The sequence below is a fragment of the Lissotriton helveticus genome, chromosome 10 (assembly GCF_964261635.1).
Source record: "Lissotriton helveticus chromosome 10, aLisHel1.1, whole genome shotgun sequence".
NCBI lineage: Eukaryota > Metazoa > Chordata > Amphibia > Caudata > Salamandridae > Lissotriton > Lissotriton helveticus.
The window spans coordinates 142,490,972-142,514,698 of NC_136071.1; the positions used below are offsets into that span (position 1 = coordinate 142,490,972).

General features: G+C 43.7%; 1 protein-coding gene across 6 annotated transcripts in view; it reads left to right on the forward strand.

The window, feature by feature from the left end:
- MAFK (MAF bZIP transcription factor K) overlaps positions 1-23,727 on the forward strand; it is a 198,217-nt gene that overhangs the window by 154,570 nt on the left and 19,920 nt on the right. Inside the window, exon 1 of one of the 6 annotated variants that reach the window (XM_078664959.1) lies at positions 190-401. The exons of the other annotated variants lie outside the window; for them this stretch is intronic. Coding sequence (XP_078521085.1) covers positions 389-401 — 13 coding nt within the window. The 5' untranslated portion in view covers positions 190-388. Of the gene's footprint in view, positions 1-189; positions 402-23,727 lie in introns of those variants that run through there. 6 annotated transcript variants of the gene reach the window in all.

The window sequence follows — 23,727 nt, forward strand, 5'->3', positions numbered from 1 at the left end:
GCATTGTTGCTTTTGGGCTGCTTTGTTTCCATGGTTACTGTCTCCAGGTTGGCTAGTTTCTGAATGTTCCCATGGCAACCATCGCAGGGAAACCTTGCCGGAGATGCCTGGGCTGGCTTTTTCATGAATGATTAGACAGTGAGAGTGTATGTGACATGACACAGCTGTGAAAATGAGAACGTTGGAGCGTGGTGCGCAGAATTCCTTCAGCCGGTGCCAACCCTCCGCCCAGATGCAGCGCCTCCATGATGCCGCACTATCGCCGGCCGCTTTCCCACTCAGGAGCACTGCCTGAGTCTCTGGTGGTGGAATGTGGACTATCTGAACCTTACCCCAAGGGACTCTGGTGGTAATTACACCCATCTTTGCAATTCTCCTTAGTAAGGAGATGATCTTACCAGGTTAGTGGATTTCGTGAGAGTGCTGTTGACTGCGTGTGCTACCCACAGGGTAGGCATTGGTGTGAAGTGAGGTTGGTGGCAGCCTGCCTGGCTCTGCTTGTGGTTCGCCGGCCGGCTTGCAAGCTGTGAGAATGGTATATAAGTGGGTTGGCGAAGGTTTATATTTAGGTCACGTTGTTGTACAGTGGTGCGGTGCTGTTTCTTTTTGTTAGAGTGTGTATTGTTTGCCTGTTAGCCATCCCTGGGCAGTTGGTGAGTGTGTTGTATGGTGGTCATAAAGCCGTCAGATGAGGCATACGGCTGCACTGAGGTCTTTCTTTCTGAGCAAGCACTCCTTTCCAATTCATTAGTTTGCAATTCCAACATGGCTCGCAGCGTTCGGCCAAAGAGAATTTAAGCAGCTGAGGAGACTAGGACTGACCAGCAGTGGCTAGATTTAACACCTTGGACTTAAACAGCCTACCACAGATCGATATTCATCTTTAAGGGTGAGAATGTAATGTGAGGGGGAAACAACCTCTCTGGCAATCCCCTTGTCTTGCCTAAGCTGTATAAACTGTCGGGTTCAAGACAGTCAACTTCGTAGATGCTTATTCTCTGAAAAAACCTACTTGAGGGAACCTTTTGTTACCTGACTACTAGAAGGGTTGTGTGATGTTAGTTGATGGCCATACAAGTGGCATGAAATATGTTTAGTTAAAGTGGAATTAAGCTCACAGAATTTATTAGTTATCAAAGCCATGGAACCTTAAGGCACCTGCTTTCCCACCTTCATTAAGCTCATCCTCATCTGTAACATACTGATGACCTCTAAGCACAAGCTAGCATGTGCAGATTGGAAACTATTCTTTTTGCACTCATTAGTGATAGCTATGTGTCATTTATATACACACACCCCAGTATCTGTGTTTTATCTAGACCTATGTATGAAGCAAGTACTCTTTGTCTCACAAAGACACACGTACAATACAATTGTCAGGCCAAACACTCCTGCGATGTGCCACTTCACGCAGTCCTCTAGCAGCAAGTAGCTTCTACTCACGCCTCTAGAAGGCAAACGCTGTTTGTGCATCCTTCTATCTCTACTTGCTTTCCACATATTTTCATTGCAGTCTTTGAATCTTAACACAGACTCTTAGTGTTCATGTGCACTCTCCATCCACATCCGTAATATTCAGGTCTCTTCCACCTTTTTTCTCTGTCAAGTCTCCTCTCCGCATGCTTTGTCTCTCACTCTGGTGCATTGAGTACATTCCCTCTCTGCATGCTTATAAAATATTGGTTTCTTTAACATGTCGCTGTGTTACCCTTGTGCTCTACGCATGGAGGTTTTACTTCTGCAAGCATTCTTGTTGGCCGTCCACGGCGTGTTGTGTGGATGGTGGCTGTTAGCTGGCTTGCCACAGGCCAGTCCCTGCGGCCAACCCCTGCTGATCACAAGCGCATGGCATTGGATGCACACTCTTGCTGGGTTAAGCACAAGGCCTGTCCAAAGGCCATGCACTTCTGGTTTTGACTCACCACTGCTGCGTATGTATGATAGCACAGAGTGGCAGTAGGGATGTTATGGTTAAGTTGCACTTTGAAAAAAGCGTTTCTGATTTGCTAATAACATTTGCACCTTTTGACAAATCTACATTACATTTTGCCGAAAATTAGGGTATTCTGCTTAGTTTTGCTGTTTCAATTTGCATGCAGATCCGTCACAGACAGTTATCATTTTAAGTCCCACATGCATTTCTGCTCTCCAGAGTACCAAAACTCACGAATGGAATTACACCAAATATGAAATAAAGATAGAACATTAGTCAGAACAAGAGACGTTTGTGGTTTGTTGTAAATCCATTCAGTAGTTTTATAGATACTTGCATTTGCATTCCAAACATGAGGTGGGTAGGCCTCGGTGGGATTGATGATGATAAGAAGATCTTGACTGTCATATAGCTGATTATCCGCAGGTCCGAGGTTGTGGAATTTGAAAATGAAACCAATCTGATTAGATAAGGAAGCGTTTTTTTTGCAGTCTTTCATTGCAGGATCCACATATTTGAATCGAAACTGGGGTTAAGGTCAATATGATTGGATGGCCATGACTGAACATATATTTTGCATCACCATTATGTGTTGCTAGCTGTCCACAACCATTCGCACACAAGTGTCACAGAAAATTGCAGGCAATATAAACAGGAAAGGGGAGCATCCCCTTAGTCCAGTGAGAGGATGTGGCGGGTGTTGGTAGGACACACACAGCTTAAAAAGTGCGAATCACTGGACATAAAATCAGTGATTCCGTATGTGAATCCTCTGTGCTATTTTGGATCCTCCATAGAGCCAACCTAAGATTCAAAGATTTGTTTTAAAAAATATTTCAGCACCCTGCTTCAACCCATGCACGGTGGTTCTGTAGATACAGAGGCTGGGTTCCAGGTATGTGCGACTACAATGGGGGCTGGGTTCATGATGTGTGACTAAAGGTCGCATCATGTTTCCCGTCCCCACTACGCCTAGTCAAAAGCTCTATGCGGTGCTTTTAGAAGACCGGGGGCATGGGGTGCAGACAGTAAACCCAGAGCCTGTTTGTTACACATGGCCAAAGGCCTCCCTATGCTCATATAATCATAAAATGGATTATTGCAGCCATGGCAAAGTGTCTGTTTAATGAGCTAGACTCCTTAGGGGACTAGACTGCTTTAGAGGCTTGGGGCCTATCCTTTTGTTCTGTCCAATCCTTCCTGAATGTACCTTCAACATATACTGCAGTTTTGACTTTTCTGCTATTCTGTGTGGTTTACTGCATATTTAGTTTCAGCAATGCAGACAATGACATGAGCTAATCATATCTCCCCACATGAAATTGAAAGCCATTAGGAGATGGGCAAAATAGTTTTTGGTTAAAGCCCGGGATTATTGCGGAGGTCGCCTCAAATATTGCTCTCACACGAGGTCACCCGAGTACTCTTCCTCTAGGTCATTCAAAGAAAAGCTGCAGATGCACAAGAAAAAGAGGAGGGACTGAGACTTCTCAAAGCATTGTGTGAATCCGAAGAGTAAGTTGCCCCAATGTTCTCCTTCCCCTGTAGGGACTCCCTTTGAGCCAGAATTCATTGTTACCAGCCACTGGGGGACCAGCACTGTCTCCGGGGCCAGGCCCTGCTCCTCTGCACGAGCCATTGCCAGGGACCCAGGTACTTCAGCTGTTCCATGAGATTCTGACTCCAGTCGCCGACCCAGCATTCATTTTTTTTATGCAGTCTATGAGGATTTTAGACTGGACAAGGCCACTCGCATCTCGTGTGCCTTCTGAGGTACTGGGTTTTTAGGAACCGGTACCGAACCGGTAACCCAGCGGTGCCAGGGGATCAACACACCAAAGACCTCGGGTTCTCCTGAGTCAGACCCACAGAAACTTCAGAGTCTTCCAGGTGAAGTCAAAGATTCGTTTATTGGCTGCAACCAAGGTGACAGGGTCCTAGAAGTACGATACAAGTATATTCAGGAGACTGCACACTTTCACAAAGTTAGGCTTCTCTTCTTATACACAATATTTACCCTTTGGCGAAACATTCCTTGGGTGCGTGGTATTTCATTTATGGTTACTGATTACAAAAAGAAAGCAGAGTCATGATGACATGTACATATTTCACGTCGTGCTGCCCGTAACAAATCATCCGGCAAGGCCCAACATTTCATCAGATATCGCTGGACCCCTAATAAAAATGGTCACCTCCCCACCATAAAATAAGAGAGAAAAAGGAGTGAAGAAAGATGTGAGCGAGATATGGCAGGTGTGCGTGCTGAAATGGCTTTATGGCCGGTTGGGCCTAGATATTATCTTGCTTGGCCACTGGGAGGGAACTGACCTAACGAGCTCGGCCTGGGGCAATGGTTCTAACTTGTACTGGGGTCAGGAAGAAGTCGATTAAGGAGTATGTGTCCTTGTGGAATCAAATTCGACTGGATTAAGGCCTATGTAGAGGGCAACATGCAACTAAGGGTTCAGAAGGCAAATGACGATTTCGAGGTGAAATTGTCACTCGAATATGCCGAAAATACATGTACTTGATGTACTCGTCATTCTCGGTCTTTTGATACCAAATTCGTCCTATTTCGACGAAGTTTTTATTCTCGAGTCCAATACTATTACGGATCCATATTTTTCAGAACCACAGACCCTCCTTTTGCCCTTACATAGGCAATTAATCTATCCTCATGTTAATCTGAGTCCAGATCTATATTCCTAAAGTCATTGAGATGTTGCTGCAACATCATTCTAGTGCTGAGTTCGTGTCTTGACACAGGCTTCCTTACACATGATGTAGCACAGAGGCCACATATTGCAGGAGCACACTGTATACATAGACAGAACAGGAAAAGAATGGCTAAGACCATCCCAATGACCATCAGAATTTTCCATCCCCAGGCAGATATCAGCCCCCAGAACCATCCCATTAATGACCAATCTCCTTTGTCCACATGGATAGATTCGGAAATCTTATGTAGTTTGGAGATGGCCCTGTACACTGTTGGAGCATTATCTGGAATAAAAATGCAACAACTGGACTGGATCAATTTGCATACTCCACCCCGGTCCGCAAGTATTACATCCAAAGCGACCCGGTTCTGAAGGGTCATCAGTCGATCCGACTGGAGCTCAGCAGTCCGGTTACTAAGGGCACCGGCAGTTTCAATCACGGTGGATTCAACTACCCTTGTCAATTGCCTTATGTTTCTGCTGTTAACCATGGCTCCCCAGAACGGCAGAATACCCATTGCAAAGTCACCAAATTCTTGACCCGCAGTGTCTTCTTTACTCAAAACACCTCTAACTACCCTTGTCCGATGGTAATCCGCCGCTGCTGTGTAGGTGGGGGGTAACAGGAATGAAACAAAACATGAGCCCGAGAAGTCAGGGGGCAACCATGTATAGGCCCTATCGTGGCAGATGAAATAAGTACCCTTTGCGGCTAAGAAGGCAGGGGAAGTCTGAGATCCAAAAACATATGTTTCTGTGCAGACACTCTTCCCTAGCTGAGCTCTGGTATTCCTACCAATACCTTGCAGACACAGGTGACCTTGATGGGGTACGATCCAGATAGGGGACGATCTCTTGGCTTGCTGTTTCTCACTCAATGTAGCGCCATATCCGGTCACATTCCAACCTACATATGCAAGTATCTCATCATCTGGGGTATCTTCGTAAAAAGTCACTTCCTTGATCATGTCAACTATACCCTTCACTAGGGCGCTAGTCTTGAGGTTGTCTTTTACAGAACGTAGGGGTTGGATTTCTCGTGCATATATGAACATTGTCCTATATGCCCATACTGACCCATTGCGACTAAATGGCAGGACCAAATAGGGGATACCTCTGTCCGTGGTGTGGGGCATGAGACCACACACCCAACAGTTGGTTGTGTTCATTACAAGTTGGTGTTGGTGTAATAGCTGAACGAAGGAGTTATTAATGAACTCTAATCTCCTATTTGATTCGTGGTCAGGCAAAGAGTGGAAAGAATGAGAGGAAACAGTAGGGGGAGGTATGGGCGATGTAGTAGGCGTGAATGTCATATGAGAAGAGAATAAAACATAGCTTATCAAAAACACCATTACGCTAAATAGCATAAAAATACACATGATTATACAAATTTTCTTTCTCATTGCTTTCAAAAGTCTCTGCTTAAAGTTCATTTGTTTGGCAGCTCTCTCCACATCAGGAAACTCCATCCTCTCTAAGGTGCTGCCCGCGGCGGTAGGTTGTTTCTGCTAAAGGATGCTTCCGTCAGTCTAGGGTGGCTCCCTTCGACCAACTGGAACCAGCAACCTATTGTTGTCAGCTGCACCCAAAAGTCTTTAATCAACCGCGACCCTAGCAGCGGAACCCGGATGGCGGTTCGAAAAAAACAAAAATAAGCAAGTTACCTAGATGGGAGAATCTGCATTTTCAAAATAGCATTTTGGAAGGAAAAAACTTATTATTTTATTAGTCCACAGGTTTTTCTCTCGGATCAAAAAAATAAATCACTTTTACTTTAGTCTGTTTTTCTCGATCGGAAATTATAGCGTCTTTTTCCGGGTGCTGTCTGGTCCGGAAATAGTAGCTCAGGTTCCACAGAGTTCAATTGTTCTGATGGCGGCGTAGTTTCTTGAAAAATGTCCTTACTGTCACAATCACGTTTAACTTCTTTGACACGTTCATCAGTTGTACGCTTTGAGTCAGTGCCTCCTGTCCGGACCCATTGGTCATGTGGCAGAGGGAAAGGTATTCTCTTACAGTGGATCCCGTGGACCCAATTGGCCTTTCCCTCCACTTTAACAGTCGACCTTGTAGACAGGAGGACGAGGTGCGGTCCGGTCCATCTGGGCTGGTCGTTTCTTGTCCTCTGGAAATTCTTGACCAGAACCCAGGAGCCAGGGTCAATGGAGTGACCCGGTGTCTCGTAAACCGGAGGCAAGGTGTTGTGGACCTGTTGATATAAAACACGCAATTTAGCCGTCAATTCATACAGATAGTCGAGCAAAATGGGGTGTTGCAGCTCGCTAAACTTCGTGGGCCTAGGCACTCCCCATATGTTGGCTGGCCGACCAAAGATTATTTCATAGGGGCTGAGTTTCATTCGCGAATGCACAGTCATTCTGGTGGATAGGAGTGCTAAGGGTAGAGCGTCGGGCCATTTAAGACCCGTGCTCGCTTGGATTTTGGCCAATTTAAGTTTAAGCGTGCCATTGTAACATTCCACTAATCCAGCTGATTGGGGGTGATTTGCAGCGTGGAACTTCTGACTAATGCCTAGCCCTTCACACACTCGTTTCATCACACAACCCACAAATTCACTTCCGTTGTCCGACCAGACCATTCTAGGCATTCCGAATCTGGGGAAGAACTCTTTCACAAGGGCTTTCGCTGTGGACAAGGCAGTATTGTCCCTTAGGGGATAGGCTTCTACCCACCTTGAGAAGGCGCAAACAACCACGAGCACATATTTTAAGTTGTTGCACCTCTCCATGTGTATGAAATCTAGCTGCAAAACCTCGAACGGATACGTAGGAGGTGCGAAATGACCAGCTGGAGTTGGGGTTCCCCTACCAGGATTGTGTTTCAGACATACCATGCAATTCTTGACAACATTCTCTGCACACTTGGGAATCCCTGAATTCTTCCACACTGGGGCCAACAACTCGCAAATCCCTTTCGCGCTGATATGGGCCATCCCATGAGCCATTGTAACCACTGCAGGCACATATGCATCGGGTAACATCCATCTTTGTTGCTCTGTAGATTCAATCCAACAACCATTTGCATCCATTCTCCCTGTACTTTCTTTCCACATGCTTAACTCTTTCTCCGTGGCCTCAGCTTGGATGGACTTCACACTTTCTATTGTGTCTTCACATATTCCAACATCACCAGTCCATCTTTCTGGGCTCGCAACATACATTCGGCTCATCACATTCTTTGCCGTTTCTTTAGCAGTTTCATCAGCAAATGCATTTCCACGACCAACATCATCGATCACTTTCTTGTGTGCACTACATTTTACAACTGCTACTTTCAGGGGCAACGTCAGTGATTCAAGAAGCTCATTCACCAACTGACCATGCTGAATTTTAGCTCCATGCGAAGTCAGGAACCCACGCTCTCTCCATAATCGACCAAAACTATGAGCCACTCCAAAAGCATACTGACTGTCGGTATAGACAGTCACTTTCATTCCTTTCGATAACACACATGCTCTTGTTAACGCCACGAGTTCGGCGGCTTGAGCCGAACCATGTGGTATTCGCGCAGTTTCAACGATTGTGTGCAGAGTTGTGACAGCATATGCTGTAGTCACGTTACCAATTGGGAGTTTAAAGCATGACCCATCCACCCATAATGTACCATCACATTCAGCGAGAGGAGTATCGAATAGATCAACTCTCCCTTTGGTTTCCTCCTCCGTTCTGAGGAAGCAATCGTGCTGTTCTGAAACATCCGATTCCTCAGCAATTGGTAACAATGTGGCTATGTTCAGAGTACTGCATCTTTTGATGTGCACATGGCTTGCTAGTAGCGTCAATTCATAACTGGACAGTCGAGCACTAGTTAAGTGCTGTGTCTTAGTCCTATTTAACAAAGTGTCTACTGCATGCGGAACCATCACGATTAGTGTATTATTCATTACTAGACCTGCAGACTGTCGAATAGAAACAGCTGCTGCTGCTGTGGCCCTTAGACAACTTGGCAATGCTCGTGCTACCGGATCCAAAGTTGACGAAAAATAGGCGCATGGCCGTTGTCTATCTCCGTATAACTGAGTCAGCACAGACAATGCACAGCCCTCCTTCTCGTGGACATATAATGTGAAAGGCTTACTGTAGTTGGGGTTACCTAACACAGGGGCCGAACATAATGCTGTGCGTAATTCGAGAAAACTTTTCTGACACTCATCAGACCAAGGAATGGGATTGGGTGTATTTGTACACGTTAGTGCCAATAAGGGTTTGGCTAATAACGAAAAATTTGGAATCCACTGTCTACAGTACGATGTAATGCCCAAGAAAGCGCGTACTTCTCTCTGCGTTCTTGGCACATTTAATTTCGCTATTGCCTGAATTCTTTCTGGGGTCAGTTTCCTTCCCTCCTTCGATAAGAGATGACCTAAGTAGGTCACTTCTTGTCGGCAATATTGGAGCTTGGAAAGTGACACCTTGTGATGTAGATCACATAGATGACGCAGTAGTGCCAATGTGGCCATTTTACATATTTTCTCAGTATCCGCGGCTATGAGCAAATCGTCCACGTACTGTACGAGAGTGGCACCTTTGGGCAGAACCATTGCGTCAAGCTGACTTTTCAGAGCTTGACTGTATATTGAGGGGCTCTCACAGTAGCCTTGAGGAGCGCGTTTAAAGCGGAAACTGCGACCACCTAAACTAAAGGAAAAAATATCCCTGCTTTCCTCAGCAATCGGGATACTGAAGAAAGCATTCTTCAGGTCAATCACCGAAAACCAGGATGCGGATGCTGGAATCATAGTCAATAATGTTGTAATGTCGGGGACAACTGGGAATTGTGGCACCACTATCTTATTTACTTCCCTAAGATCAATCACAAATCTATACACAGGTGGCTGAGAAGGGTCAGTTCGTTTTAAAACAGGCAGAACAGGACTATTGCAAACATTGCCTCGTGTTTCTTCAATTACGTCTTTCTCAATTAACTCGTAAACAATCGCTAGCAAAGCTTTTTCGCCCTCATTGGATATTCTGTATTGGGGAATTCGTGGCATTTTGACATTCGGCTTCAATGTTACAACATATGGTGGAATTTCTAAAAGACCTACATCATTTGGACCAGTAGCCCAAAGAATATCCGGAAGAAGTACCAATTCTGTTGGAAGCGTATTTCTCGACAAATACATGGGAGAAACCACTTTCTTTCCTAAAGTCAGTTGTACTCCTGCGGGAGAACAGTACAAAGTTGCATACAATCTTTTTAGCAAATCTAATCCTAGCAAATTTTCACCACAACCTGTTGTCAAAATAAGGGGTGCTTCGAATTCACAAGGACCAACAGAAAGAGATAAAGGGTCAGAAATCGGATTTCTAACCGGGGCGCCAGAAAAACCTACGGAAACGTTCATTTCGCCAGACAAAGGTGCGCCAGGGAGTTTGGAGTGCATAATAGAACTCTTTGTAGCACCAGTATCCAACAGAAAAGGTTCTGACACACCCGATGTAATCACCTCAACGTAAGGTCCACTCTGATCTACTGGAACTGAAACAACTCCCTCTCTTCGTCTAAGGCTGTCCTAGCAATCGTTATTCTCCCACTGCTCATTTTCCGTGTAATACTCATCGACGTAGTATTGAGCTGTCCTGTCAGATACGTTATTTTGCTGGTCAAACCTGTTCATAGAGTTTTGTGGTGGAAGGGGACGTGCGTCCTGAGGGGTGTTTCCACGCCCTCTACCTCTAGGCGCTTGCTGACTACCACGACCTCTTACACCAGAAAATTCGTTTGTTCGTTGTGGCAGGGCAGGACAGTCATATTTGTAATGACCTTCTTGTTTGCAGTATAAACACTGATTGGGACCTACGCGGTTTTGATCGTACTCGAATCTCTGCAAGTTTCTCTGAGGCTGCTGAAAAGTGTTCCGGTAGTGATTCGGACCATTATTATTTTTATTACCACCACCACGTGGAGGATAGGCTTGCTGTAGCAAAACCTTCGTTTTGAGTTCTCTAGTTTTCTTCTCTACTTTATCTTTCTCATCCTTGTCTCTATTCTCGTAGTACTGTGCGGTAGCTAATATCTGGGCTGAAGATGAGACTGCCCAAGAGCTTTCTGAATCTTTCAATTTTCTACACAAGTCTGGAAGCAGATTGTGCACAAATTTATCGACAAACAATCTCTGGCCACCTTCTGTGGTCATATCTTGACCGCTGTGGTCAATGAATGTTTCTTCAAATCTGGTGAAGAAATCTGACACAGTTTCTTCTTTCTTTTGCTTGCATGCAGATAACTTATCCCAATTTACACGTATCGCAGGCATTATTGTCTTCATGTAATCACTATTCTACCAGGTAGTTCCGCTATCAGGGGCTCAGGCTTGGCACCACCAACTTGTCGTGCGTCTGCAACAGTAATATTAGCCCACGTGTCACCTAATTCCTGGTCATGATCTTCATGACGAATTTTTCCCCATAAAGGCTGTGGAACGACGTTCCCGAATAACATATCGATATCGGCTAAATTCATAATACATGATCCAGCAGTTTGCGACAATTCTTTATAGTAGCCTGCAGGATTTTTACGCGGGTCTGGTAGTGTTTGTTTGAGTGCTAAAACTTCTGCTCGCTTCCATGGAACATGTACCCATACTCGGTGAAAGTGGGGCAGGACAGGTGGGACAGCTGTCGCGTCACCCTCTCTCCATTGTGGGGGAACTTCTCTCATAGGGTATTGTCGTGCCTTTTTCCTACTAGATGCACTAGATTCTGATGGTGACCCAGAACTACTTCCCTTACTTCGATGTGATAATAGCATTTCAATTGCTTCTTCTACATCGGGACCTACAATCATACCCAGACTAAACTTAAACCTTATACGACACATCTCTTGTGGGAGGCAATCCTGATCATTGTCTTCTAAATCCTCGCAAAGAAAAACACACATCTGTTCGAACACATATCTCTGTGTCGCTGTTTCCCATTGATGGAAAACTTCCATGACAGACTGTAAATCATATTTTGCAGTGTCCAAGACCCATTTCCGAGCTAAACTATTCAGGGAATCTCTCTCCTGATAATCGGGCAGTTGACTTCGCAACTGTCTTCTTCCTATGTTAGGGGTCGTAGCAGGCGACCCGAAAAGTGGTAAAAGAAGATTAGTAACAGTACTGGCCATTTTCTGCCGAAAGGAAGGTGAAACGGAAGAACAAACAGATGAAAGAACGGGGTGAGGTAAAGCGGGTGCAGAGATGGCAGAAGAGGTATGAGGAATAATAGATGTGGTACTAGGCAAAATCATAGAAGGGGCATTTGTAGAAAGTACAGTAGGCAAGATCGTAGAAAACACAGGGGCAACAGAAGTGGTCGGTGGGCCTGGAGGAGGCTGCACCGAAGAAGTAGGAGCCAGCTGAAGAACAGCTGGTGGGTGCTGTGGAAGAGCCAGAGGCGCAGCTTGTGCAACTAAAGGTTGCGGGGGTGCTGTAGCATTCTGCGCATAGGGCGGTGGTGAAGTTAACAATTGCGACATTAATTGGTCTTTTTCACGCTCTTTTGCTGTCCCTTGCTGAAGAGACGGCAAAACTGGATAACATTTATCTATTGCCATTTTACGTTGCCTGTGCAATTGTTCATTTATCTGCTCTTCCTCATTATCTTTAAACTGTACGGCAGCTTGCATTACTGAAAGTCCCTCTTCTCTCTTATTTTTCTTAGCTAATTTAATTTCTTTTTGTTTGGCTTCTTTGCGCCATATGCGGAAAGAGTCAAACATCGCCGGCCGGGCTTTCTTTTTGAAGAGTTTAACTTCAAGGTTGTCTAAGATTTCAGAATCAAAGCTACCATATTGGGGCCATTTCAAAACACCGTCTTTCCTAGTGTATTTAATCCATACCTCGTTGTAAACGATGGGGCCTACCCCATGTTTAGCGTACAGCTCGTAAGTCGGAGTTCCAACTGGAGGAACCGGACATGAGTCCTCCAATCGGGAGTCCCTATTATTACTACCAAGACAAAACAAATTTCCGAGTCTAAGACTAGGCATCCTTCTTCTCTAGTCTAGTTCCAAAACTTCAAAGGAGTTATCGATTACGATATTGCTCGTGAAAACACGAGTCCTTCGGTTATGGTGCTTGCAAGAACCAATAAAAACCTTTATGTATCTCTGATATCACAAAGTAAGTCCAACTAAGGACTAGGAGACGCTCCACTTATACTTAACTGAAAATTATCGATGGCTTCACCAGAAGACTCGTCTCAGCGTTTCGCTCTACCGAAAATTTCAAGGGTCCAACATCAGGGCGATAGCCAGGGCAGCAGTCCTTGTAGCCGTCGAGAAGCGGGGAACCTCGCAGTAAAGACCTTCGGACCACGTCGACATGCAGGGGTCAATGAGGTGGTGGGCCCTCCTCCGGAATTTTCACACAAAGCTCCTCACGATCTTCAGGCTGATTGGTACCACTGGAATCGCCCCACGTTGGGCGCCAAATGAGGTACTGGGTTTTTAGGAACCGGTACCGAACCGGTAACCCAGCGGTGCCAGGGGATCAACACACCAAAGACCTCGGGTTCTCCTGAGTCAGACCCACAGAAACTTCAGAGTCTTCCAGGTGAAGTCAAAGATTCGTTTATTGGCTGCAACCAAGGTGACAGGGTCCTAGAAGTACGATACAAGTATATTCAGGAGACTGCACACTTTCACAAAGTTAGGCTTCTCTTCTTATACACAATATTTACCCTTTGGCGAAACATTCCTTGGGTGTGTGGTATTTCATTTATGGTTACTGATTACAAAAAGAAAGCAGAGTCATGATGACATGTACATATTTCACGTCGTGCTGCCCGTAACAAATCATCCGGCAAGGCCCAACATTTCATCAGATATTGCTGGACCCCTAATAAAAATGGTCACCTCCCCACCATAAAATAAGTGAGAAAAAGGAGTGAAGAAAGATGTGAGCGAGATATGGCAGGTGTGCGTGCTGAAATGGCTTTATGGCCGGTTGGGCCTAGATATTATCTTGCTTGGCCACTGGGAGGGAACTGACCTAACGAGCTCGGCCTGGGGCAATGGTTCTAACTTGTACTGGGGTCAGGAAGAAGTCGATTAAGGAGTATGTGTCCTTGTGGAATCAAATTCGACTGGATTAAGGCCTATGTAGAGGGCAACATGCAACTAAGGGTTCAGAAGGCAAATGACGATTTCGAGGTGAAATTGTCACTCGAGTATGCCGAAAATACATGTACTTGATGTACTCGTCATTCTCGGTCTTTTGATACCAAATTCGTCCTATTTCGACGAAGTTTTTATTCTCGAGTCCAATACTATTACGGATCCATATTTTTCAGAACCACACTTCGTCCTCCATGGGACCTCAACAGGTGTCATTTATATTTCCTCCGGCGGGGCGTCCTACAATTCCCTTAATCTCATTTCTTTTGCATGCCCTGGCACTGCCTCTCGGGCCCACAGCACAGCATCTTACGCAGTTTACGGCTCCAAGCCTGTAGACTAAAAAAAATATCCCATCGCTAGCTTCAAAAGTGAAAACTCAAAGGGTGATTGAGGAACATCAATATTCTCGGTCTAAACTCTCAGGGTACAAGCGTGTGCTATAAGACCAATTCATGACTGGCTGAATCATTGGATGATGCCCCCAGGCATGATACTGATGACCATAGCGATATTACCCTCTCAGAGTTAGTAGCCTTCAAAGAGGTTAGTGGTTTAGACACATCTCCTGATGCTGAAAGGAAGTATTCTGCAGGGTTCACTCTCTCCGACGTGGAATCCTACAATGCTGTAGTAAAAAGGCTGCAGAAGTTGTCGAACTCCTGCTGTCAGCCATTGAGTCTAAACAAAATCTTACAACAAAAGTTTCTTCAACTCACTTTCAAATCTTCCACAGGCTCAGTGAGGTTCTGATAGATCCAGTTTAAGCAGCATGGCAGAAGCCTACATTTCCCATAGCAGTAAAAGACTTTAAGCTCACAGATATAGGCCAACTCTGGGAGATCCGGCTATACTTTCAATCCATTCTTATCCTGAGAGTTTAATAGTCCAAGCCTCCTGTTCCACAAAACAGTCAGCAGAGACTTTCCCCACCGCCCATTGAGACAGATTCAAAACAAACTAGAGGCAATGGACAGGAAACTCTTTCAGTAGTCTAGCACCCAAGACCTTTAATGCAACATGTTTAATGGCATGCTATACCCGTGTATTATTGGACATGGCGCAGCAGGTTGTACCAATTTTGACAGTACATCTCCAGAGCCACTTTGCAGAGCTGGTGTCCGATGGACAAGATGCGTCTGACAAATAATTCAGTCTGGTGTGGTTGACTTGATAGAGTGATAGAATCGTCTGTATGCTTTTATTGTCTGATCCACACTTTTGGACTTAGTTTGATGGCTCAAAACTCTTTGGCGGTCAGGCTGATTCAGCTCTAGAGATATTTGAAAAGAGCAGGGTTATAACCAGATTTCCAACTGTAGCAGCAGGACTATAAACCATGTTGAAAGTTGAAGGGTTTATAAAGAGGCTTTAATTTTCAACACTTGTCACTATCCCTACATCAGTCCTCAAACCCATTACTTAAGCAGTATAGGGACAGAGGTAAAGGCAGAGCCCAAGGAACCCAGCAGACAGCCCTCGCCTCGTCCACCTCTTCTTTCCATGCCCCCACTAGGGAGCGATCCAACTTGTTCTTGTCAGAGCATCTGAAGCCAGTGGGGAGGTTGGGTGTCCTCCTTGCTACAAGCCTAGAAGCCATAACTTTGGGCCAATGGGTCATTCAAATGGTTAAAGGTAATATGTCCTACACATCCAAAAGGCCCCTCACCCAATGTCTCTTCATTCAGAAGACCATCTCAAAGTTCTGTAGCAGGAGATGGCAGCTCTACTGAAGAAGGGAGCGGTGGCCATTGGTGATAGAACAGGGAATTGAGCTAGGATGTTTCTCTGAGTACTTCCTTATCCCCAAAAAAGGACGGCAGTCTTCATCTGATTGTAGGCCTCCGGTTCTTGAATCTTTTCCTTTACAAGAAATACAAGATGCTGTCAACGTTGACTTCTGGCGCTGGAAGAAGGATAGTGTCCTTCGACTTGCACAATGCATATTAACACACACCGATCCTGCCATTGCACAAGAGGGACCTGTGCTATGTGCTACGGTCCACTCACTGCCAGATTGAAGTTCACTTTTTGGATTGACATCAGCACCTCAAGTCTTCACGAAAGTGATGGCAGTGGTAGGTGTACATCTTAGAAGGTTGGGAATTCCGGTATTCCCATAATTGGACAAATGGCATGTCACAATTTAGTAGCCTCTGAGAGTTTCACAGCTCCTGCAGGCAATTGCACCCCTGCCGTTTCATCTAGGTTTTTCAATCAGTGTGCCAAAATCCCACCAAGAAACCTCGCAGCATATCCTGTTCCTATGGGCAGTAGTGGACACAACATCACTTCAGCATTGCTCTTTCTCTCTCTCTCCACCCCCGTTGTTGGTTACAACTACATTACTGTACTGGAAAAAAACCTCAGTCAAGGAAAACTGTCCTTAAACTTTTTGCCATACAGAGTATCTAACAGGTTTATCTTTTGCTTTGTTCGAGGCAAACTTGGGTTAATGGTTTTTACAAAATGAGTTGTTCACCTGGAATAAAATCAAGTTAATAGGACATCCATGAGGATAGAAGACTAAATCTGTGTAATTATTTTATAATTAAATTAATTGTCACAAGAATTATTCTACAAGACTGTGGTGTGAGACAGACCTGTTTTCTCTGCTGGTGTCAAACACATTTCGAAACCGATTCAAACTAATATTTTACATGCACCGTATAAAATGGCCAATAGAAGCATTCTATTGGCACTGCCCAGGCTGCTAACTGTAGGTATACCGATGTTCTGAGCCAAAGAATGGGCAATAGAAATTTTCAATCATGCCTTGAGCTCAGTGGATAGTTAGTCAACCGGGGGTTGAGCCCAATGACCGGAACCAGGTAGGGCCAATAATACAGCATAAACAGAAAAAATACCTGGAATCCCACTTTTAATTTTTAAATCAACCACACCATATTCTTTTTGTGATTGGGGTTATTTATTTAACCTCTTGCTTCCTTATTTTCAATACTACTTTTGGATAGGGAAACTCTCCTTTTTCAGAAAGACTTACAGTTTTTACCACAAGTACACAATGAATACAAAAACACATATAAATGACTTTGGACAAGAAAATTAATTATGTCAAATAAACAAACATATACTCAAAAATTGCAACATACATTGAAAAACACCGCGATTAACTTGTGCTTGTGTATTCAAATTTCTTTTTAAATCAAAGAACTTGCTACTCGATACAACTCATTCAAGAAGCAAAAAAACAGATCATTGCCAATTCCTATACTGCAAATAGTCTGCTTTGTCAATTCATTTAATTAATCTCATTAAAGAATATGCCTCAATTCATTTAATTAATCTCATTAAAGAATATGCCGACGCGTTTCCAGCCACGTTTAATTCCTTTGGGGGCTTTCATCAGGGCTTCTTATTAAGAGCATATTGATGCAATCTTATGGGTGATTCCTATATGAAGAACTTTTAGTGACTTCAGGTTTCTGAATGGCGGCCAAGCTGTATTTTATCTTGCAGGTATTCAAAACTTGTTCCTTCAATGTAAGGTGTCTCGCAAGGGCAGCTCTGTCTCCTATTTTGTATGTATTTCCGGGAATCGGCTGGACCCTTCTCACGCCGGTCATAATTCTTTAGTAGGCTCTATTTTCATTCGACTGCCCGAAGGAACCATCTCCGTTTAATCTTTGTTTGAAATCTCCACCATTCGCGTCTCCAATACTAGCAATGAGCTCAGTGGAGGCACAAGCTCACTTGTCTATCGCCTCTTGATAAACTCTCATTCAATCATCTTCTAGCCAACCTTCTACTACGAACCTCTTCACTTGGTCTTACATTCTTCAATTACTATTTCTTTCTACACAGTTGCAGGAACACACTCACTTCCCTTTCACTTCTATCAGCACCATACCCTCTTTACCCTACCCACATTCCTTGACAGACTATCTGCAACAGTATTGTTTTTCCTCTTTGTATTCACTGGTAAAAGTGAGATATTGTAAGTCCATTAACTATTTATTTTATCATCACAGGAGAGGCACACCCAAATGCTATTCTTGACAAAAGGAACAAAATAGTTTATGGTCTTTAATTAATTTGTGCGCTATTCCCGTGAAACATTTCACATTCACGAGCTATGGCTTCGCTCTCTTTTAGCAGACATCATGTCTGATTCGTTGAGAGTAATGAAAGGAAGTGCATTGGGTACATCTCTCTCCTTCCTGTGCTAGGCACAGCAGGGACCAGGTGACGCCATGCTCCTCAGAGACTCCACTCGCCTGCAGCAAGAGTTAAGTTGCCATCGGTGGTTATCAAGGACTTATACTGTTCCAAGTTTGTTCCAAGTTTATTATGTTTTCGGCTCTCAAAAGAGGGCCACATATAACAATCACATAACTATACACCAATAGATACAGTAAAAAAAAAAAAAAATCACAGTAAAAGCCTATTAAAGGATCACAACATGAACACTGGCCGAACAATCATCAAATAACATCTACAGGTTTCATTAATAAATATCTAAAAAACCCTTAAAAAAGTTACAAATTTTGAAGCAAAACATTTCATTGGGTGGACAATAAAGGGCATGAAAGAAAGTATTTACATTAAGAATTCCTAATTGTAGACAAATAGATTTTAACCATATAGAGCGCAATGGACGTAATGTAGGACAAATAAACAGAACATGATTTCGGTCCTGCACTGCCTTATTACAAAAGTTACATACAGGAGATGTTCCATACCACTTTGCTAAAAGTGAATTTAAAGGAAGCAAATCATGTCTTAAAAAGTACCATAGCCTTCGGACTCGATGAGGGATATTCCAGGAAACATACTGTTGGGCCTGCTTTACTGAATACGTGCTTAGGAGTAAATCACCACCTTCTTTTCGTGTAAAGCAGTCATATCCAATTTAAAGCAGAGTTCCCAAAATGCATGTTTCAGCTGAGACTTTAGTTGAGAAGGAGAGAGTAAGAACAAAGTACTTTCGTCCAACTCTAACATTGTTACAGCTTTTCTAAAGTTTTTTACTATTAATGAGAACTCGTTTAGATTGCCCAGCAGTTCCTTTTTAATATATGCCTGTAAGGAACCCGATTCACCTCTGGCCAAACAGGCCACCCATCTTACCAGGGCAATCAACCCCTGTACCCAACAACTCCGAAGGCCAAATTCCAGCCTGCATGCGGTCACGGAACAAGCTGTATTAAAGGAAGAAATTCTTCTCAAGACCTTTCCATCCATTAACTGCAAAAAACCCTTATACTCATTGCATGTATTCATAGGTAAGGATTTGGGCCATAGTTTTTTCATAAACATCATTTTCTGGAAGTATTTATCAAAAGATGCAACATTTAGCATGGTTTGTTCTTATTTTGAAGTTTTGCCACATACCAAAATTAATAAATTACGAAGTCCAATTCATAGCAAGTTGGGATGAATAGTACGTAGACCTTTGAAAAATGACCTTCCTGGTGTTTCTGGTACACAAAGACCTTACGTAAAGGTGAGAGGCAAAGGTAAACCTGCTGATTATGTGGTAGGGCTGTGTCTGCACTGCTCACCTCTATCGTTTTCCCGCCGCATATATAAGGATAGTTGCCTTGTTTGTAACGACAGAGCTTCAGTCTGAAAACAAACTTACTGACAGTTAGCTGCTAGAAAACCACCTTCCCCAATGTGTTGGAAGCCCGCACTAAGCAAGACTTGCCTTCAATAAAGAAACACGCTGTTCCCATGTACTGCAAGGGAAGTTTCAACGCTAGGAACATAGTTTTTATTAGCATCTGTCTATAGCTGCTGATGCCGGTGCAAATGTCTTCAGTACTCTTGCACGGTATATCTCCGATGGTGGTTACACACTAAATGTACTCCCCACAATCATTTTGTTTTTCATGTGCAGAATAATGCCATGACTGTGTGCCTACTGTGGGTATTATAGGCATAAATGACAGTGCAGGCTTTAACGCATTGACAGTCCTTGTTTTGTTTGGTTTTCAGAAATAAATCCATACTTTAACCGCATGCGTGCGGGCGGAATTCCGCCCGTACGCTGGGTTTTTCAAAATCGCACTTTACGTGACGAGCTGGGCTCGTCATGAGCGTGCGAGGAGGCTACCTCATGACAGCCCAGCTCGTCATCAGCGTCGAAGGGGTTAAGGTCTGTATCTCAAAGAGAAAAAAATACTGCCTGGTCCTCATGTCCGAGCAAGCCAGGTTGCTCAAAGTATATTCGTTGACTGTTTCCACAATGCTGGTGGGAGAACTTTCCGAGAAATATCTCTTCTGTAAATGGTAATCCTTAAATGTAGTAGGTCGACGGAGGTAGTACCTTTGCCAGCTCTGAACTTGGTAGTCTCAATTAGATCATTAGTCCTGGCTCTTACTCCTCCTTTTACGCATTCATCCCGCTCCACCAAGGCAATCCATGCTTCCACCATTCCTCCGTAATGGCTCAGTCTTGAATGAGGCAAAGAAAGCACTTTGAAAATGAGAAGTGCCGTTTATGTACTTTCTCCTGACTGTCAATCTTTGCCTTGACCTGATCTCTGTTATCGTCAGTATACGACGCTCCACTAATGTTATAATCCTTTGAACTACTTTTTCAACATTTCTATATTTGTTAACTGAATGGATGGATTTTCGTACCACCTCATGATCCCATCAAAGCATACTTGCAACTTAACTAGGATCCATACCCTGTGTTTGAGAACATCCGATGTAGAGGATCATTGTTACAGTCATGCAGTTTGGATTTCTGTGTATTATTTAGTATTGCAGTGTATAGAGAACCAGTAGTGTGCAAGTGCACTTTATATCTTCTTGGCAGTAGTGTGCAGTTCCTGGCAAGCTCTCTGCAACTCATGCATGTGCCCTTCATTTCCTTTGTATACATTGGAGCCTTAAATCAATACAAATTCCCAATGCACAAGGAAGCAGGTCTGATGATGTTTTTTTTTGGGGGGGGGGGCAATACATGACTTGACTGCATTTGTGGGTACATGTCCTACTTCCACACACTAAGCAGACTGCCATTCTGCAACAGTAGCAGCTAGTTGAAGGGAGCCCCTGGCATTCTCAAATAAATATTCTTTCACTTAGACCAACTTATCTAATATAGGTTTGCTCTGCTGAGCTGGAGGTAGAAGAAAAATAGTACAAATAATTAAGTTCAAATTTCTTGGCAATGACCCCCTTAGCATTTGTGTGTTTCCTCTCAGGTTACAGACTGTTGGCCGCTGGGAAAAGTGTATTTGGAGAGGTTATCTGCGTGACATTTGGGTTACTCTCATCAGGAATGTCCTTGGCACTTACTTAAGGTGTAGGTTAGCAACTAAGAATCAATCCAGTAGCCCAAAATGAAGAAGGGGAGGAACCTTGAATCCCAGTAGCCTCAAAGACTACTTTCAAATATATATATAGTGTTGCTTCTTAAAGTACTGGTTGTTACCCAAGCTGACTTGACAGTATCAGCAAGCTATGCACGGCGAAATGTTAACTAAAGATTATTTAACCAAGTTACTCGTTGCTTATTGAATTGCATTTAAAATATAACTATACCACCATTAAAGAAACCTGCTGATGATCTATGGGTGATCTGTCAAATCGCCGACATTTTTTTGAAACATTGTGACATTGTCTATAATTTTAATTCTATTTGGCACTAATGCACTTTGACAGACTTCATTGTCAAAATAAAGTATTTTGTTGATGTGTAGGTTAATGATTGTCGTGAATGTGGCACAGGGGGTTTACAAAAAAAAACAGTAACACTATTGCAACAACAAAAAAGTTGCACAGGGGGGCGAAATTTCAACTTGGCTGATGCTTAAGATAATAAGTTATATTGTCCTTTTATTTTAATTTTATTTTATTTTATTTTAAAAGTTTAATATAGCGTTGGCTAGACCCAGAGGTATCCGAGCGCTTTACATGATCAGGATAGAATATGGCAAACCTGGTATAAAAGCATAAAAACAAGGGTAAGGAAAAAGCAGTGTGAAATATCCAAAGTAAAAAACAACATTATTACAAATCAAGAAGGAATAAAACAAGAGCTGGAGCAATACAGTTCAAGTAATTTAGGTAAAGTGGAGTACAGGAAGAGGGACATATATTACTGAAACAAATATGGTATGGTGAAAAGAGATCTGCAGTCGGGCTCAGGTTAGGATCCCCAATAGTAGTTAAGGAGGTGGGATTTGAGGTATTTTTTGAAGCTGGCGTAAGAGGGGTTACATCGCAGGTTTTTAGCGAGGGTATTCCAGATAGTAGGGGCATTGCCAGAGAAGGAGTGAGATTGTGTGGCTTTCTTTTTATGCAGAGGTGGAATTAGGGGGAGGGCGTTAGTTCTTCTCAGAGGACGAGTGGTACCAGCGATGAGGAGTTTCTTAGAGAGGTACTGCGGAGTGTTTTGGTGGAGGGCTTTATGAGTAATGCAGGCAGTTTTGTAAGCTGATCTACTTTCCATAGGGAACCATTTAAGTGATTTGAGAGCTGGGGAGAAATGATTGAAGTGTTTGCAGTCTGTGATGAGCCTGGCTGCAAGGTTGAGCACAGCTTTGATTGGAGCAAGGTGGGCCTTGGGGATTCCATTGAGGATGGCGTTGCCATAGTAAATACGTGAAAGAACAAGTGATTGAACTGCAAGTTTAAAATCATCGGTGGGTATGAATGGTTTGATTGTCTTGAGGTGACGGATAGTGAAGAGGGCTCCTTTGGTATAGTTTTTGATGAGAACATTAAGGGTGAGGGTGTTGTCGATAGAAATGCCAGTAGATTTGACAGAGTTGAACTGTGTGAGTGAGCAGTTGAGTGCATTAAGATCTTAAATCCATGATTGAACGGGGAGAGAGTTCTTTTTAGGGGAGAAGAGAATGATTTCAGTTTTATTAGGGTTAAGTTTGAGATGATTTGAATGGAACCAGGATTGGATCTTGTAAAGGGTGTTGTTCAGGTGTAAGATGTCAGCATGAGTTTTAATCTTGTAATAGATTTGAGTGTCATCGGTGTATAGGTGGTAGTTGATACCTGCTTGTTTGAGAATGAGAGTGAGGGGTTCCATAAAGAGGTTAAAGAGGGAAGGAGAGAGAATAGATCCTTGGGGGACTCCAAGGGAGACTGGAGTGGGGTTAGAGAGACAATTTTGAATTTTGATTTGCTGAGTTCGGTGTTGAAGGTAAGAGGTGAACCATTTGAAGGCGGTGCCATTAAGGCCGAAACGGGTTTCAAGAACATTAAGTAGGGATGAATGGTTGACTGTATCGAATGCTGTGGAGAGATCAAGGAGGATAAGAAGGCAGGTCCTGCCATTATCAAGTGATTGATGAATGTCATCTATGACATTGAGCATTGCCGTTTTGGTGCTCAGCCTTTCCTGAAGCCAGACTGAAGGGGGTCAAGTAGGTTGAAGTTTTCGATGTGTTTGTCAAGTTATAGTAGGACACATTTTTCAAGGACCTTTGAGAGCAGGAGGAGGTTAGTGATAGGGCGGAGATTGTTTAGGTCATTTGGGTCTGCATTAGGATTTTTAATTATGGGCGAGATTTGTCCAAGTTTAAGGGAGGTGGGGACACAGGCCGTGGAGAGAGAGGTGTTGATGATTTTGGCCCAGAATGGGGCGATGACGTACTTAAGGGTAGGGAAAAGGTTGGAGGGTACAGGGTCTTTTGTGTGGGAGGGCGGTTTAAGATTGCCAATTATTTTGAGGACTTCTAGCTCAATGACGGGGAGGAAGTTGAGCAAGGAGGCATTGTTCTTTAGTTGTGAGTTTGGGGAGTTGGTAGCCGGCGAAGTGGTAGGATGGAGGCCAGTGGAGTTGTTGGGGGGGTAGAGAAGTGGGTGGGTGAGAAGGGTCGTTAGGGAGCGAGTTGGAGGATGGTTGTGTGGGAAGGAAAGATTGATCAATTTTGGCAATTTTTTCAGAGAAGAAATGGGCAATTTTGTTGCATCTGGCTGAGGAGGCTGTCATATTAGGAGGTGCCG